The sequence below is a fragment of the Choloepus didactylus genome, chromosome 22, assembly GCF_015220235.1.
Source record: "Choloepus didactylus isolate mChoDid1 chromosome 22, mChoDid1.pri, whole genome shotgun sequence".
Taxonomy (NCBI): Eukaryota; Metazoa; Chordata; class Mammalia; order Pilosa; family Megalonychidae; genus Choloepus; species Choloepus didactylus.
Genome location: NC_051328.1, coordinates 28579884 through 28596946, shown reverse-complemented (window position 1 = coordinate 28596946; position 17063 = coordinate 28579884). Strand labels below are relative to the sequence as shown.

At 37.5% G+C, this 17063-nt stretch overlaps 1 protein-coding gene across 10 annotated transcripts in view; it reads right to left on the bottom strand.

The window, feature by feature from the left end:
• Nucleotides 1-17063, bottom strand: part of HYDIN (HYDIN axonemal central pair apparatus protein) — a 534664-nt gene that overhangs the window by 349208 nt on the left and 168393 nt on the right. For all 10 annotated transcript variants that reach the window (XM_037815908.1, XM_037815907.1, XM_037815906.1 and 7 more), the window contains exon 8: nt 1658-1859. In XM_037815908.1, coding sequence (XP_037671836.1) covers nt 1658-1859 — 202 coding nt within the window. The remainder of the gene's footprint in view (nt 1-1657; nt 1860-17063) is intronic.

Sequence of the window (17063 nt, the reverse complement as noted above, 5' to 3'; positions counted from 1 at the left end):
ATTAGACTTCTAAGTATGGTTACGAAATCCTATATTCTCCCCTTGCTACAAAAAAAAATTGTCAGAGGAAGATTAGAAAGAGCAAAAGATAGTGAGAGAAAAGCAGTCAGAGAGAAACAGAAGAAAAACAGTAAAAGACAATATTAAAGAAATTGGGGTGTAGGTGTGGGGGGAGATGAAGTGAGGATAAAGACAAAAAATGCCCATACATTTACAGTTGAAAGTATTTTAACTGTGATTTGGCATCTATGACAGCAACCAGTTTTAATTTTTTATGAGTTTAACTGTTAAAATTAACTTCCTCAAATTTTTGGACATTGATATGGCATCACTTGCATGTTACACATATAATTAGTCACACAGAATGATTGAAATTAGAGCTGGCTTTCCCTCTTAAGTGTGTACCTGTTCTCCCAAAAGGCTATGCTCACAAGACAGGTGTGGCATTAAAACACAACTTTTTCTGCTGTTCCTCTTTCTTCATTTGTACGTGCTCTACCACATTTTGTTTTTCAACATGTTTGAACCATTCTGATGCTGCCTGAGGCTATCGGTTGGGGAATCAGGACAAATCAGGCAATGGATGTACAGTTTCCTCTTGCCTTTTTAAACCACTTGTATTTTTATACCATGAGGCAAAATGAAGTTTTTAGGCAGGAAAGGCTTTTCTTTTCTCGCTTTTTAAAAAGTTGGCACAGTGGCAATCCAGTGATTAAAGTTCATTGTCTGAATGACAGCTTCTGGTCCACTGTATCCTGTCATTGTCACAGCTCCTTCCGATTCAATTAGAGACAGCGCAATGGGGGATTTCTACCTGGTTTCTATGGACTGAAGAGCTTTTATTTTTATCACATACTAACTTGGTTTTAAACAAACCTTTGGTGTTTCCTGGTACTAATCTTTAATGAAAATGGAAAGGAGAGAAAAAATCCAAATGAAAGCTGAAAAAGTGTTAATTCAAGGAGGTTAGAAGGAGATAAAAATGAAAATGACGTTTAAAAGAGGCAAGGATAGATTTGGTAAAAAAAAGACATTCAAAATTTAACAGTAATGAGATTTGTTAAAACAGCTTGGATTTACATTTTATTAATTTTCTCCAATTTCTGTGAAGCATCATTTTAAAAGGAAAAGATCAAAGATAGCAACAAGAAACCATTATTAAATTATATGCCTTACAGGAACTGAGCAATACTACTAAAACCGAAAATATAAAAGCTGTTATATCTCAGCTCTTCTTTCTCCTCATTTTGCGTATTTTCTGGAAATATCTTGCCATTGAAAAAATCCCACATTGATCCCAAAATTAGAAGCTCTTTAAGAAATCTGATCAAATGGATCAGAGGTTATGAAATACAGACATGTAGCTTAGTTTTGGCAGCGAAGAATGAATATATCTGTTCTTTAAAATACAGGAGTTCAGCTACTGCTAAAGTATAATAAGGTTAAGATTAGCTGAGGAAGGGCAGCATTTTTAGCTCAAATTTGTTAGATGAGTGGCTCCAAAGCCACTCCAAAGCACTGCACACTAAAACCAAATGAAGAAAATCTGACCAAGTTTGAGTTGGTTAAAAACTTACTATAAAAGTCCCTGATTTTTCCTAAAAACTGAATTTACATTCCCCAATATCACAACTTATAGGTGGTTCTTATTACAAACCTATGTTTTTCTCTTTCTTCCTCTTCTTGGGTAGCAAATATCTTCCACTGGAAATGGGCAATGATGTTACTGTGGTTGTGAATGGTTATCATTCGCTGACTGGCCAAAGATATGTAGGTTTTCTCAATGATCAAGGAATTCTTGTCCAGCCTTATATTCAAGTCTATGGCAGCTCCATACAAAGAGACAAAAACCTTTTCACCTAGGAATTAACAAAGTACAAGCACACTTTAAGATTTATCCTAGAATCACATTTCTAGGCTACTTTTTTCCCAAGTTGAAATTAGGGAATATAACATAGGCTTTATATATATCATTCTTTTCCACTCCCCCATCAATCCAGAAAGCAGTCATGATCAGAAAACTTAATAATATGCTTGGTGCTGTTCTCACTTCCAGAAAAAGGCAAAAACCTTACTTCAGCTTTCCTCTATTTATACTCTCCAGCCCCTTGGGTTATTGCTATCATAAAATTTATTTCTAAGTACATTATAAACCCCACAATAAATTATTATTATTGTTTTAAACAACTGATATTCTTTTATATTTGTAAATGGTTATCCTTTCTGGTGCTCTTCATTTCTTTCTGAAGTTCCATGCTTCCTTTCCTTCTGTCTGAAGAATTTCCTTTAGTAACTCTTTTTGTACAGAACTGATGGTGACAAGTTCCCTTAGCTTTTTTTGTTGGCAAATGTCTTTATTTTGTTTTCATTTTGATGGATGCTTTCAATAGATACAGGAATCAAATTAGCATTTTATTTTCTTTCAGCACTTTAATAACATCAATTCACTGTCTTCTGGCCTCCATAATTTCACCCGAAAGGTTGGTCAACAGTCTTATTAGCATTCCTTTTAAGGCACTGTGTCTCTTTTCTCTGGCTACTTTTATGACATACTCTTTGCTTTGTTTTTCAGCAATTTGAGTATAACATGCCTAGGTGTAGTTTTCTTTGTATTTGTACCACCAAAATTTCACCAAGCTTTCTGAACTTGTAGATTAGTATTCTTAATCATTTTTGGAAAATTCTTAGTCATTATCTCCTAAAATATTTTTTTTGCCCCATTCTTTCTCTCCTCTTTTTTCTGGGATTACAATTATCTATATGTTGACTTTTTGACTGTGACCCACATGGCTTTTACTTTCTGTTCTGCTTTTCCATTCTTTTTTGATTTCCCTATGCTTCAGTTTGGGTATTTTCCACTGATCTGTCTACAGGTTCTCTAATTCTGTCTTCTGATGTATCCATTCTGCTGTTAAAACCTGTCCAATTAGTTCTTAATTTCAGATATACATTTTTCAGTATAACATTGTTATTAAAATCTGACAAAGATAAAACAGTCAATCTATGCACCAATTGTACTTCTGAATATCAATGTGAAAATCCTAACTAAAAAATTAACAATCAGAACTCCTCAGTATACTAAAAGAATGGTACTATGTTACTAAGTGGAGTTTATTTCAGGAATGCAGGGACGGCTTAATATTAGAACATTTATTAATGTATCACTATGTCTGTAGTGGGTTGGATTTTAGGTGGGCCCTAAATGCAATGACTGGCATCCTTATAAGAGAAAGGAGAAGGAGAATTGAGACGCAGAGAGACACAGGGAGAAGGTCATGTGAAGATGAAAGCAGAGATTGGAATTTCCAGGAGCCACCAGAAGCTAGAAGTTTCAAAGAAAGGTTTTCCCCTCAGAGCTTTTGGAGAGAGCATGGTCCTGCCCATAGCTTGACTTCAGACTTCTAGCTTCCAGAACTATGAGATAATAAATTGCTGTTGTGTTAAGCCATCAATTTCTGGCAATTTGTTGTGGCATCCCAAGAAAACTAATATAGGTTTTGGTACTGCTGTTACAAATATCTAAAAATGTGGCTGTGGCGTTGGAATTGGGTGATGGGTAGAGGTTGTAAGAATTTTGAGGCACATAAAAGAAAAAGCCTCAACTGTCTCGAAGAGACTGTTGGTTGAAATATGGATGTTAAAGGTGCTTCTGGTGAGGACTCAAAAGGAAATGAGAAACATTATTGGAGACTGAAGGGAAGGTGATCATTGCTATAATATGGGAGGAAAACCTTGGCTGAACTGTATTCTACTGTTGAATGGAAAACAGAAGTTGTAAATGATGGATTTGGATATTTAACTGAAAAGACTGCCAGTCAAAGTGTTGATGGTATGGCCTGCTTTCTCTTCAGTGCTTATAGTAAAATCCAAGTGGAAAGAGATAAATTTAGGAAGGAACTGCAGTAATTTGTTGTAGCAGAAACTTACACAATATCTAAGGAGAAAAATTATAGTATTTTCTTCATTGATCCTGAAAAATACTGACAAAATTCAAAACCCATTTCTGTTAAAAAATATTCTTTAAAACAGGAACTGATAGAATTAAAATATGTATAAAGTCTCAATAGTTAAAACATCATGGTACCAGTGCATGAAGAGACAGATCAAAGGAACAGAATAGAAAGTCAAAAACAGAATCCAAATACATATTGAAATTTAGGATATTGCTCCAGTTTGCTAATGCTGCCATTATGCAAGATATCAGAAATGGATTGGCTTTTATAAAGGGGATTTATTTGGTTACAAATTTACAGTCTGAAGGCCATGAAAATGTCCAAATTAAGGCATCAACACAAGTATACCTTCACCAAAGGAAGGCCAATTGTGTCTGAAAAACCTCTGTTAGCTGGGAAGGCACATGGCTGGTGTCTGCTCATCCCTGGTTGTGTTCCAGCTCCTCTCTCAGCTCCTGTGCATTCCTCACAATGTTGCCCTTGGGGTGTTTTGTCCTCTCTTAGCTTCTCCAGAGCAAAGTGCCAGCTAAAGTCTGCTTTCAACGGCCATCTCCAAAATGTCTCTCTTGGCTGTAGCAGTGAGCTCCATCTGAGCTCTTATATAGGACTCCAATGATTAAATCAAGACCCACACTTAATGGGTGGGGCCCACCTCCATGAAGTAATCTAATCAAAGATATTACCCACAGTTGGGTGGGTCACATCTCTGTGGAAACAACCTAATACAAAGATTACAACCTAATCAACACTATTACGTCTGCCCCCACAAGACTGCATTAAAGAACATGGTGTTTTGGGGGACATAATATATCCAAACCAGCATAGATATTATAAAGGCAGCATCTCAAGTCATTGGTGTAAAGATAAACTTTGTAAAAATGGGCTACTGATACAACTCAGTAGCCATATGGAAAAATATTTCATAACTCATATCAGGTTAAATACTAAATAAATAAAATATTTAAATGTTCAAAATGAAATCATGAAAGTAGAGCAATACACAGGAAAATTTCTTCCTAACTTTGGAGAGGGAAAAATTTTCTATGACCCCAAATCCAAACCCCTCTAAAATCATTAAGGGGAATTTTATTACACAAAAATGAAAAAAGAACTTCTGCATGGCACAAAACTCCATTAGCAAGAACAAAAGAAAAGCTGGGGAAAATATTTGTCATTCACATCAGAGACAAAGGGATTAACTTCCCAAATACACAAGAGGCTCTTAGAACTCAATAAGAAACAAAGACCAACAATCCAATAGAAGAACTTGACAGGGACATAAAGATACAGATCGCAAAAACAGAAACACAAAGAGCCCCTGTATGTATGAAAAGATGCTCAACCTCACTCATAAAAGAGAATAAAATAAAGACTTAAGTATAGACAATTATCCTCAATCAGATTCAAAAAATAAACACAAGTTTGAGAACATAGGCACTCTCATAGATTGCTGTGGGAATGCAAATTTGTACTACTCTCCGCTGACTCCATGAAGTACGTTTGGCAACAAAGATCAAATTATCTATCAAAATTACAAAAATATTTACACTTTGACCCACTTCTAGGAATCTATCCCATAAATGAGTTAAAACAAGATCAAAGGTATTCATTACAAGCATTGTTTTTAATAAACTAGAATGGAAATACATGTCCATAAACAGAAGGCTAGTTAAATAAGCTGTGCTATACCTAAAATGGAATACTGCATAGGTGTGAAAAAGAACACAGTGATATGACAAGATCTCAAGGATATATGATTATGTGGAAAAAGCAAGATGGAGAATAATTTAAGTACTACACTTTCTTTGTATAAGGGTGGAGGGAATGAGAATATGCATTTATGTTTGCAGCTATTTATAAATGGGGGTAGAGTGAGGTGAATGGCCCTCTCAATTTATACTTTTAAAATATTGCTTTGGTTTTTGAACATATGGAAGCATTACTCATCCAAAAATGCAAATGTAAAAAAAGGATTACAGGGGTTTCAATAAACACATAAGTCTGATAAATAGCACTAGTAATCAGAGAAATATAAAGTAAAGTAAGATAGCATTTCATAACCATCAGATTAACAAAAATTAAACAAGTCTGACAATACCAAGTATTGGGAAGGATGCAGAAAAAGAAGAAATTTCATATACTGCTAACAGAAGTATAAATTGGTACAACCACTTCGAGTAAAGCTCAAGATACTTTTGCCCTATATCCTAGCAATAGCACTCCTAGGTATTTATCCTAAAAGAAAATCTTACACAGATGCACAAGAAGACACGTACAAATGACAAATGTGCTCATTGTACTATTGTTTGTAATGGCAAAACAAAAACAACCAACCAAGGAACAGCTTAAACATTCAATAGGAGTATAGTATTTTAACAAACTGGAAGGTGATGCATTAGTTAAAATGAATTAGTGCTACATGTATCTTTGAGTTTAATTCTTTAAAATACAATGTTGAAAGAAAAAAAGCAAGCTAGAGAGTGGTATGTGCAATACAATACCATTTATGTGAGGTTTAAAACTGCTTGAAAAATATTATATATTATTTATGGGTAAGTAGATATGTAAGAATGGTATGAAAACATGTCCAATTCATCTCCTCTGTGGAATGAGACATGAGAATTGGATCAGGAAAGGGTAACAAGGTGTTAAATCTATAATCAGTTAAATTAACCTAAAGAACAAAACATATGAAGGAAATGTATGGCAAAATGTTGAGATGTGTTCAATATACTGGGTGTTCATTACATTATTCTGTGTGCTTTTGTGGTTATTTGAAATATTTCATTGTTTAAAAAATTAATCAAGGAAAAAGATCTAGAGGTTTATTTTATATATATAGGGGTAAGAGAGAATAGTATCATCTTTATAAGGAACCCTCCTAGAAATACTGCAACAGAACCACTATAATTATCTTCCTGAGAACCATCTAATGTTGAATTTTTTCCCACCTCTATCTTCTGAAAATCACCAGATCCACAAAGTGAAAGAAGCAGTGACTCTTCTCTTACCACCACAGCTGTTGAAGTAGTTGCCTGGTGTTTTTACACCCACTGGTATGTCATGAAGACAACCTTAAAAAGGGTCTTCCCACCCCTAGCTATTTAGAATGGTGATAGGATGAAAGGAGTGTTATGTCTATGGGAATGGGTAAGGATGCATTGCCTCAGCATTAGCCTTTTTGTGCCCTTGCAGTGTTTGTTCCTGCTCTGTCTGGTTCCTTTTCAGTTTCTGGGATTGAATGCTGCAATCAGTGTAGATGGGGTTAGCCTCAGTCATTTATTATGTCCCAGTAAAGACATATTTTGTGGAGGGTCTCATTACTTGTCAGTTTTGCTACCATCTGTCAAGCAAGAACAAATATGAACAAAACTAATTTTACCCCCCAAAAATGCATTTCATACCATGGTTTTGGTACTTTCAGACAACAGAGGACACTGAATAAAATATATGAGTGGAGCCATCAATTCCCTAGGGAACTAACAAGTTGATGGAAAGTGTGTTTATCATCCCTTGGTCTCAGCAGGATAAAATTCACTACTCTAGTGACTTGTTGAACCAAACTTCTTTAAAGATGCTCTTTCTTTGAAAGTTTCAGGAAACTGAAATTGATTTGCCTGAGCTCATCCAGCACAACTGTGACAATGCCCCTAAAGGAATTCTTAATCTGCAAGGAAGGTTGTATGGGGCTGTGGAAAGTTATGCTGGCCTTGGAGGGTCCCAAAGACCTCCATTCAAGTTGTGGCTGTACCACTTTGGTGCCATTTAACACCCCTGGGTCTCAGTTGACTGTCTCCAAAATGAGGGGAGTCAGAGATGTCCTCCAATGTCCCTTTAAAAACTAAGAGCTAATTGTTGAGAATCTTCACTTGCTATGAAATATACAGAAGCCTCAGTCCACTTCCCTAAACAATCCCTGACAATCAGTGTGTCATAACTTCTGCTATTCTTTATCCTAAGTTGCAAAATATAGAAATGAAGAAAAAAAAAAATCAGGTCAAGGAATGTTTCCACTACCTTTCAAGCCCTGTTAAACGTTTGTTTCTTTTACATTAACAATGTTTTGCTAGAGTTTCTAATTAAAATGGCACACATTTGTAATTAATTACAATAATCACACAACTGAAGCAACATTCATACAGTTCAGTTTGTGTAGGTATATTCTGATAGATATTATTTAACAGTTTCAGTTACAAAGGATATCACACTCATTTACTGTATTACACTTTGGAAGTCCTTTATTTGCCTTTATTCTTAGGGTTTTAGAAAAAATACTAGAGTAAAATATATAAATGACTGTAAATCTGCCCTGTGAAGAACTAATATTATAGTTGTAGATATATTTAATAGCAATACATCATCACAACTTTAGGGGAAAAGCCTACTTGCCAACTTCTGACTCTGAATTGAAAGATCTCTTCTTTGGTAAAGGACATAATACTTCTTAAAAATGCTGAACAAGTGCGTCATCTATATTTCCTGATTATAGCAGTGGTTAATGTCACCTCCAAGGTGACAACAGTCTCACCAGGCATTGAACAAAACCCTGCTGCTACTTCTAATGCTCATTCAAGTACCCAAAGGCTTAACAAGAAACTCTTTTTCTTAAAAGCCTATTTTCCTTGAACCCTTATATTATACATAAAGTTTCCTAATACCTAGCTGAAAAATGCAAAGCAAGCAAATAACCATTTGCTTGTCTCTTAGCCAAATAATGTTCTCATGCCTCAGTTTTATCAAAATGGTAGAACTAAGTTTACTGGTTGTTCTGTTTCTGTTTTGCTTTGTTTTTTTGTTTTGTTGTTACGAATGTAGCCTGAAGTAATTGTGTTCTAATTTCTTCTGGAGGGATTGGGTCATGAAAGGTATCAAGTTACTTCAGTTCTCAATTTTGGACCAAAATAAAATTGCAACCAAATCATTTCCGGAGTAAACTCAATTGCCGTAACAAACTTGATTTCATTACCTAAGGGAACCCACAAGGAGAGAGAGGGAGAGAAAGAGGAAGGGAGGGAGAATTCTGGTCCAGGAAAACAATGAGTAAAATATCGGATATTGGTGAAGTTTTACACTCAATTTCTTTAATTGTTGGAGCACCGGTTCAAAATCTGGTTTTCAGAAAACCCAGAGAAATCTCCTAGCTGAATTTAATCAACAATATATTCAGTGGAGGACCAGCAAGCAAAAGACAAATACACTGTTAGGAACATGATTGATTACTTCCTGCTGATGTGTAGCAATGCTCCTCCTTCTGGAACAATGTTTTGGGAAGTTTGAAAAAAAGGTTTGCATCAACAGCCCATGTTAAATTCCTCTCCTCAAGTTGATTATTTCAAACAGCTGCAGAAAGTTCAATCAAATGTTTATTTAGTGAAACGAGAAGTCAATGATCATGGCTGCTTGGAAAAGCTCCATAATTAATTGTTAGGCAGTCATTACTGTTTTCCACTGATGGAAGGTTACAGGCTCTGGTCATTGATAAACCACAATAAAGATGAAAGCATATTCTTATCAGTAGTCCATTTCATGTAAGGCCTTTTCAGAAAATGACTTTGTTTATGCACCAAAGTTGCCATCAGAACCTCAGGGTGTAGAAACCAACTTTTGCATGATTGATTAAATTTTAATACCAAATATTCAATGTAGTTCAAACTACCTTTCCATTAGCACATGAATATAAACGTAAATATGGGTATTATTCTAAATATTAATATAAAGGTAAAATCCAAATTAAGGGCCACTGGGAGAAAGCAGCTGCATTTCAAAGTCAGCAGTCAGCAGATTTATTTCTTCATATGGCTTCGATCTATTATCTATTTTCCTTTCCTGAAGAATTCCCTTTAGTATCTCTTATAGGGCTGAAGAATTCCCTTTAGTATCTAACCTGAAGAATTCCCTTTAGTATCTCTTATAGAGCTGGTCTAGTGATGTCAAACTCCCTCAACTTTCATTTATCTGGGAATGTCTTAACCTCCCCTTCATTTTTGAAAGACAGCTTTGCTGGATATAGAATTCTTGCTGGGTAAGTTTTTGCTTTCATCACTTTAAATATCATCCCTCTGCCTTCATGCCTCCCTGGTTTCCAATGAGAAATTGGCATTTAATCTTATTGAGACCCCCTTGTATGTGACATGTTGCTTCTCTCTTGCAGCTTTCAGAATTCTCTCTTTATGCTTGACATTTGACAGTTTGATTATAATATACCATGCCATGGGCTATTTAAGCTTATCCTGTTTGGGGTTCTTTGATTTGTATAGTCATGTCTTTCATTAAATTTGAGAGGTTTTCAGCCATAATTCTTCAAATATTCTCCCTGCCCCTTTCTCTCTTTCATCTCCTGGGACTCCCATGAGTGTAAATTGGTAAGTTTGATGGTGGCCCACACATTCCTTAGGCTCTGTTCACTTTTCTTCCTTCTTTCCTCTTTCTGCTCCTCAGACTGAGTGATTTCGATTGTCTTCAAGTTCTCTCATTGTTCCTTTTTGCCAGTTTCAATCTGCTGTTGAATCCCTCTAGGGAATTTTAAATTTCAGTGACTGTGGTCTTCAGCTCAGCTCTGTTTGGTTCCTTTTCATAATTTCCATCTCTCTAATAGTATTCTCTTTGTGTTCATCTATCATTTTCCTGATTTCATTCAGTTCATTGTCCATGTTTTCTTTTGGCTCTTTGAGAAAATTCAGGACCATTTTTAAAAAGTCTTTGTCTGGTATGTCCCAGGTCTGGTGCTCCTTGCTGATGGGTTCTAACAATTTAACCTTCTTCTTTGTCTGAAATATCACAGGTTTTAAAACCTGTGCCGGTTTCAATGTATTATGTCCCCCAGAAAAAGACATATTCTTTGATGCAATCTTGTGGGGCAGACATATTAGTGGGGATTTAGTTGGAACATTTGGATTAGGCTCTTTGCATGGAAATGTGCCCCACCCAACTGTAGGTGATAACTCTGATGAGATATTTCCATGGAGGCATGGCCCCACCTATTCAGGGTGGGCCTTGATCAGTGGAGCCATATAAATGAGCTGGCAAACAGAAGGAACTCAGCGCAGCTGTGAGTGACATTTTGAAGAGGAGCCACAGCCAAGAGGAACACTTTGAAGAATGCACAGAAGCTACAGATGAGAGACAGTATAAAGACTGCCATTGAAAGCAAACTCTCACGCCAGAGAAGCTAAGAGAGGACAAATGCCCCAAGAGCAACGGAGAGCGACATTTTGAAGAGGAGCTGTGGCCTAGAGAGGGAGAAAGCTGTTTTGAAGCCAGAACTTGGAGCAGACTCCAGCCATGTGCCTTCCCAGCTAACAGCGGTTTTCTGGACACCATTGGCCATCCTCCAGTAAAGGTACCCAATTGTTGATGCCTTACCTTGGACACTTTATGGCCTTAAGACTGTAACTGTGTAGGAGGCGGGGCAAGATGGCAGACTGGTGAGCTGTATGTTTTAGTTACTCCTCCAGGAAAGTAGGTAGAAAGCCAGGAACTGCGTGGACTGGACACCACAGAGCAATCTGACTTTGGGCATACTTCATACAACACTCATGAAAACGTGGAACTGCTGAGATCAGCGAAATCTGTAAGTTTTTGCGGCCAGGGGACCCGCGCCCCTCCCTGCCAGGCTCAGTCCCGGGGGAGGAGGGGCTGTCAGCTCCGGGAAGGAGAAGGGAGAACTGCAGTGGCTGCTCTTATCGGAAACTCATTCTACTGATACAGACTCCAACCATAGATAGACTGAGACCAGACACCAGAGAATCTGAGAGCAGCCAGCCCAGCAGAGAGGAGACACGCATAGAAAAAAAACAACACGAAAAACTCCAAAATAAAAGCGGAGGATTTTTGGAGTTCTGGTGAACATAGAAAGGGGAAGGGCCCTGAGGCGCATATGCAAATCCCGAAGAAAAGCTGATCTCTCTGCCCTGTGGACCTTTCCTTAATGGCCCTGGTTGCTTTGTCTCTTAGCATTTCAATAACCCATTAGATCTCCGAGGAGGGCCCGTTTGTTTGTTTGTTTGTTTGTTTGTTTTTTTTTTAACACTTTTTTCTTTTTCTAAAACAATTACTCTAAGAAGCCCAATACAGAAAGCTTCAAAGACTTACTATTTGGGCAGGTCAAGTCAAGAGCAGAACTAGGAGAGCTCTGAGACAAAACGCAATAATCCAGTGGCTGAGAAAATTCACTAAACACCACAACTTCCCAAAAAAAGGGGGGTGTCCCCCCACAGCCTTCATCCTGGTGGACAGGAAACACTCCTGCCCATCGCCAGCCCCATAGCCCAGAACTGCCCCAGACAACCCAGTGTGACGGAAGTGCTTCAAATAACAGGCACACACCACAAAACTGGGTGTGGACATTAGCCTTCCCTGCAACCTCAGCTGATAGTCCCAGAGTTGGGAAGGTAGAGCAGTGTGAATTAACAAAGCCCCATTCAGCCATCATTTCAGCAGACTGGGAGCCTCCCTACACAGCCCAGCAGCCCAGAACTGCCCTGGGGGGACGGCACTCACCTGTGACATAGCACAGTCATCCCTCAACAGAGGACCCGGGGTCCACGGCCTGGAAGAGGGGCCCACTTGCAAGTCTCAGGAGCCATACGCCAATACCAAGGACTAGTGGGTCAGTGGCAGGACTGAACTGAAGGATTAGACTATTGCAGCAGCTTTAAAACTCCAGGATCACCAGGGAGATTTGATTGTTAGAGCCACCTCCCCTCCCTGACTGCCCAGAAACACGCCCCATATACAGGGCAGGCAACACCAACTACACATGCAAGCTTGGTACACCAATTGGACCCCACAAGACTCACTCCCCCACTCACCAAAAAGGCTAAGCAGGGGAGAACTGGCTTGTGGAGAACAAGTGGCTCGTGGACGCCACCTGCTGGTTAGTTAGAGAAAGTATACTCCACGAAGCTGTAGATCTGATAAATTAGAGATAAGGACTTCAATTGGTCTACAAATCCTAAAAGAACCCTATCAAGTTCAGCAAATGCCACGAGGCCAAAAACAACAGAAAATTATAAAGCATATGAAAAAACCAGACGATATGGATAACCCAAGCCCAAGCACCCAAACCAAAAGACCAGAAGAGACACAGCACCTAGAGCAGCTACTCAAAGAACTAAAGATGAACAATGAGACCATAGTACGGGAGATAAAGGAAATCAGGAGGACCCTAGAAGAGCATGGAGAAGACACTGCAAGACTAAATAAAAAAAATGGATGATCTTATGGAAATTAAAGAAACTGCTGACCAAATTAAAAAGATTCTGGACGCTCATAGTACAAAACTAGAGGAAGTTGAACAACGAATCAGTGACCTCGAAGATGACAGAATGGAAAATGAAAACATAAAAGAAAGAATGGGGAAAAGAATTGAAAAAATCGAAATGGACCTCAGGGATATGATAGATAATATGAAACGTCCAAATATAAGACTCATTGGTGTCCCAGAAGGGGAAGAAAAGGGTAAAGGTCTAGGAAGAGTATTCAAAGAAATTGTTGGGGAAAACTTCCCAAATCTTCTAAACAACATAAATACACAAATCATAAATGCTCAGCGAACTCCAAATAGAATAAATCCAAATAAACCCACTCCGAGACATATACTGATCACACTATCAAACACAGAAGAGAAGGAGCAAGTTCTGAAAGCAGCAAGAGAAAAGCAATTGACCACATACAAAGGAAACAGCATAAGACTAAGTAGTGACTACTCAGCAGCAACCATGGAGGCGAGAAGAAAGTGGCACGATATATTTAAAATTCTGAGTGAGAAAAATTTCCAGCCAAGAATACTTTATCCTGCAAAGCTCTCCTTCAAATTTGAGGGAGAGCTTAAATTTTTCACAGACAAACAAATGCTGAGAGAATTTGCTAACAAGAGACCTGCCCTACTGGAGATACTCAAGGGAGCCCTATAGACAGAGAAACAAAGAAAGGACAGAGAGACTTGGAGAAAGGTTCAGTACTAAAGAGATTTGGTATGGGTACAATAAAGGATATTAATAGACAGAGGGGAAAAATTATGACAAACATAAACCAAAGGATAAGATGGCTGATTCAAGAAAAGCCTTCACGGTTATAACGTTGAATGTAAATGGATTAAACTCCCCAATTAAAAGATATAGATTCGCAGAATGGATCAAAAAAAATGAACCATCAATATGTTGCATACAAGAGACTCATCTTAGACACAGGGACACAAAGAAACTGAAAGTGAAAGGATGGAAAAAAATATTTCTTGCAAGCTACAGCCAAAAGAAAGCAGGTATAGCAATATTAATCTCAGATAAAATAGACTTCAAATGCAGGGATGTTTTGAGAGACAAAGAAGGCCACTACGTACTAATAAAAGGGGCAATTCAGCAAGAAGAAATAACAATCGTAAATGTCTATGCACCCAATCAAGGTGCCACAAAATACATGAGAGAAACACTGGCAAAACTAAAGGAAGCAATTGATGTTTCCACAATAATTGTGGGAGACTTCAACACATCACTCTCTCCTATAGATAGATCAACCAGACAGAAGACCAATAAGGAAATTGAAAACCTAAACAATCTGATAAATGAATTAGATTTAACAGACATCTACAGGACATTACATCCCAAATCACCAGGATACACATACTTTTCTAGTGCTCATGGAACTTTCTCCAGAATAGATCATATGCTGGGACATAAAACAAGCCTCAATAAATTTAAAAAGATTGAGATTATTCAAAGCACATTCTCTGACCACAATGGAATACAATTAGTAGTCAATAACCATCAGAGACTTAGAAAATTCACAAATACCTGGCGGTTAAACAACACACTCCTAAACAATCAGTGGGTTAAAGAAGAAATAGCAAGAGAAATTGCTAAATATATAGAGACGAATGAAAATGAGAACACAACATACCAAAACCTATGGGATGCAGCAAAAGCAGTGCTAAGGGGGAAATTTATAGCACTAAACGCATATATTAAAAAGGAAGAAAGAGCCAAAATCAAAGAACTAATGGATCAACTGAAGAAGCTAGAAAATGAACAGCAAACCAATCCTAAACCAAGTACAAGAAAAGAAATAACAAGGATTAAAGCAGAAATAAATGACATAGAGAACAAAAAAACAATAGAGAGGATAAATATCACCAAAAGTTGGTTCTTTGAGAAGATCAACAAGATTGACAAGCCCCTAGCTAGACTGACAAAATCAAAAAGAGAGAAGACCCATATAAACAAAATAATGAATGAAAAAGGTGACATAACTGCAGATCCTGAAGAAATTAAAAAAATTATAAGAGGATACTATGAACAACTGTATGGCAACAAACTGGATAATGTAGAGGAAATGGACAATTTCCTGGAAACATATGAACAACCTAGACTGACCAGAGAAGAAATAGAAGACCTCAACCAACCCATCACAAGCAAAGAGATCCAATCAGTCATCAAAAATCTTCCCACAAATAAATGCCCAGGGCCAGATGGCTTCACAGGAGAATTCTACCAAACTTTCCAGAAAGAACTGACACCAATCTTACTCAAACTCTTTCAAAACATTGAAGAAAATGGAACACTACCTAACTCATTTTATGAAGCTAACATCAATCTAATACCAAAACCAGGCAAAGATGCTACAAAAAAGGAAAACTACCGGCCAATCTCCCTAATGAATATAGATGCAAAAATCCTCAACAAAATACTTGCAAATCGTATCCAAAGACACATTAAAAAAATCATACACCATGACCAAGTGGGGTTTATTCCAGGCATGCAAGGATGGTTCAACATAAGAAAATCAATCAATGTATTACAACACATTAACAAGTCAAAAGGGAAAAATCAATTGATCATCTCAATAGATGCTGAAAAAGCATTTGACAAAATCCAACATCCGTTTTTGATAAAAACACTTCAAAAGGTAGGAATTGAGGGAAACTTCCTCAACATGATAAAGAGCATATATGAAAAACCCACAGCCAGCATAGTACTCAATGGTGAGAGACTGAAAGCCTTCCCTCTAAGATCAGGAACAAGACAAGGATGCCCGCTGTCACCACTGTTATTCAACATTGTGCTGGAAGTGCTAGCCAGGGCAATCCGGCAAGACAAAGAAATAAAAGGCATCCAAATTGGAAAAGAAGAAGTAAAACTGTCATTGTTTGCAGATGATATGATCTTATATCTAGAAAACCCTGAGAAATCAACGATACACCTACTAGAGCTAATAAACAAATTTAGCAAAGTAGCGGGATACAAGGTTAATGCACATAAGTCCGTAATGTTTCTATATGCTAGAAATGAACAAACTGAAGAGACACTCAGGAAAAAGATACCATTTTCAATAGCAACTAAAAAAATCAAGTACCTAGGAATAAACTTAACCAAAGATGTAAAAGACCTATACAAAGAAAACTACATAACTCTACTAAAAGAAATAGAAGGGGACCTTAAAAGATGGAAAAATATTCCATGTTCATGGATAGGAAGGCTAAATGTCATTAAGATGTCAATTCTACCTAAACTCATCTACAGATTCAATGCAATCCCAATCAAAATTCCAACAACCTACTTTGCAGACTTGGAAAAGCTAGTTATTAAATTTATTTGGAAAGGGAAGATGCCTCGAATTGCTAAAGACACTCTAAAAAAGAAAAACGAAGTGGGAGGACTTACACTCCCTGACTTTGAAGCTTATTATAAAGCCACAGTTGCCAAAACAGCATGGTACTGGCACAAAGATAGACATATAGATCAATGGAATCGAATTGAGAATTCGGAGATAGACCCTCAGATCTATGGCCGACTGATCTTTGATAAGGCCCCCAAAGTCACTGAACTGAGTCATAATGGTCTTTTCAACAAATGGGGCTGGGAGAGTTGGATATCCATATCCAAAAGAATGAAAGAGGACCCCTACCTCACCCCCTACACAAAAATTAACTCAAAATGGACGAAAGATCTCAATATAAAAGAAAGTACCATAAAACTCCTAGAAGATAATGTAGGAAAACATCTTCAAGACCTTGTATTAGGCGGCCACTTCCTAGACTTTACACCCAAAGCACAAGCAACAAAAGAGAAAATAGATAAATGGGAACTCCTCAAGCTTAGAAGTTTCTGCACCTCA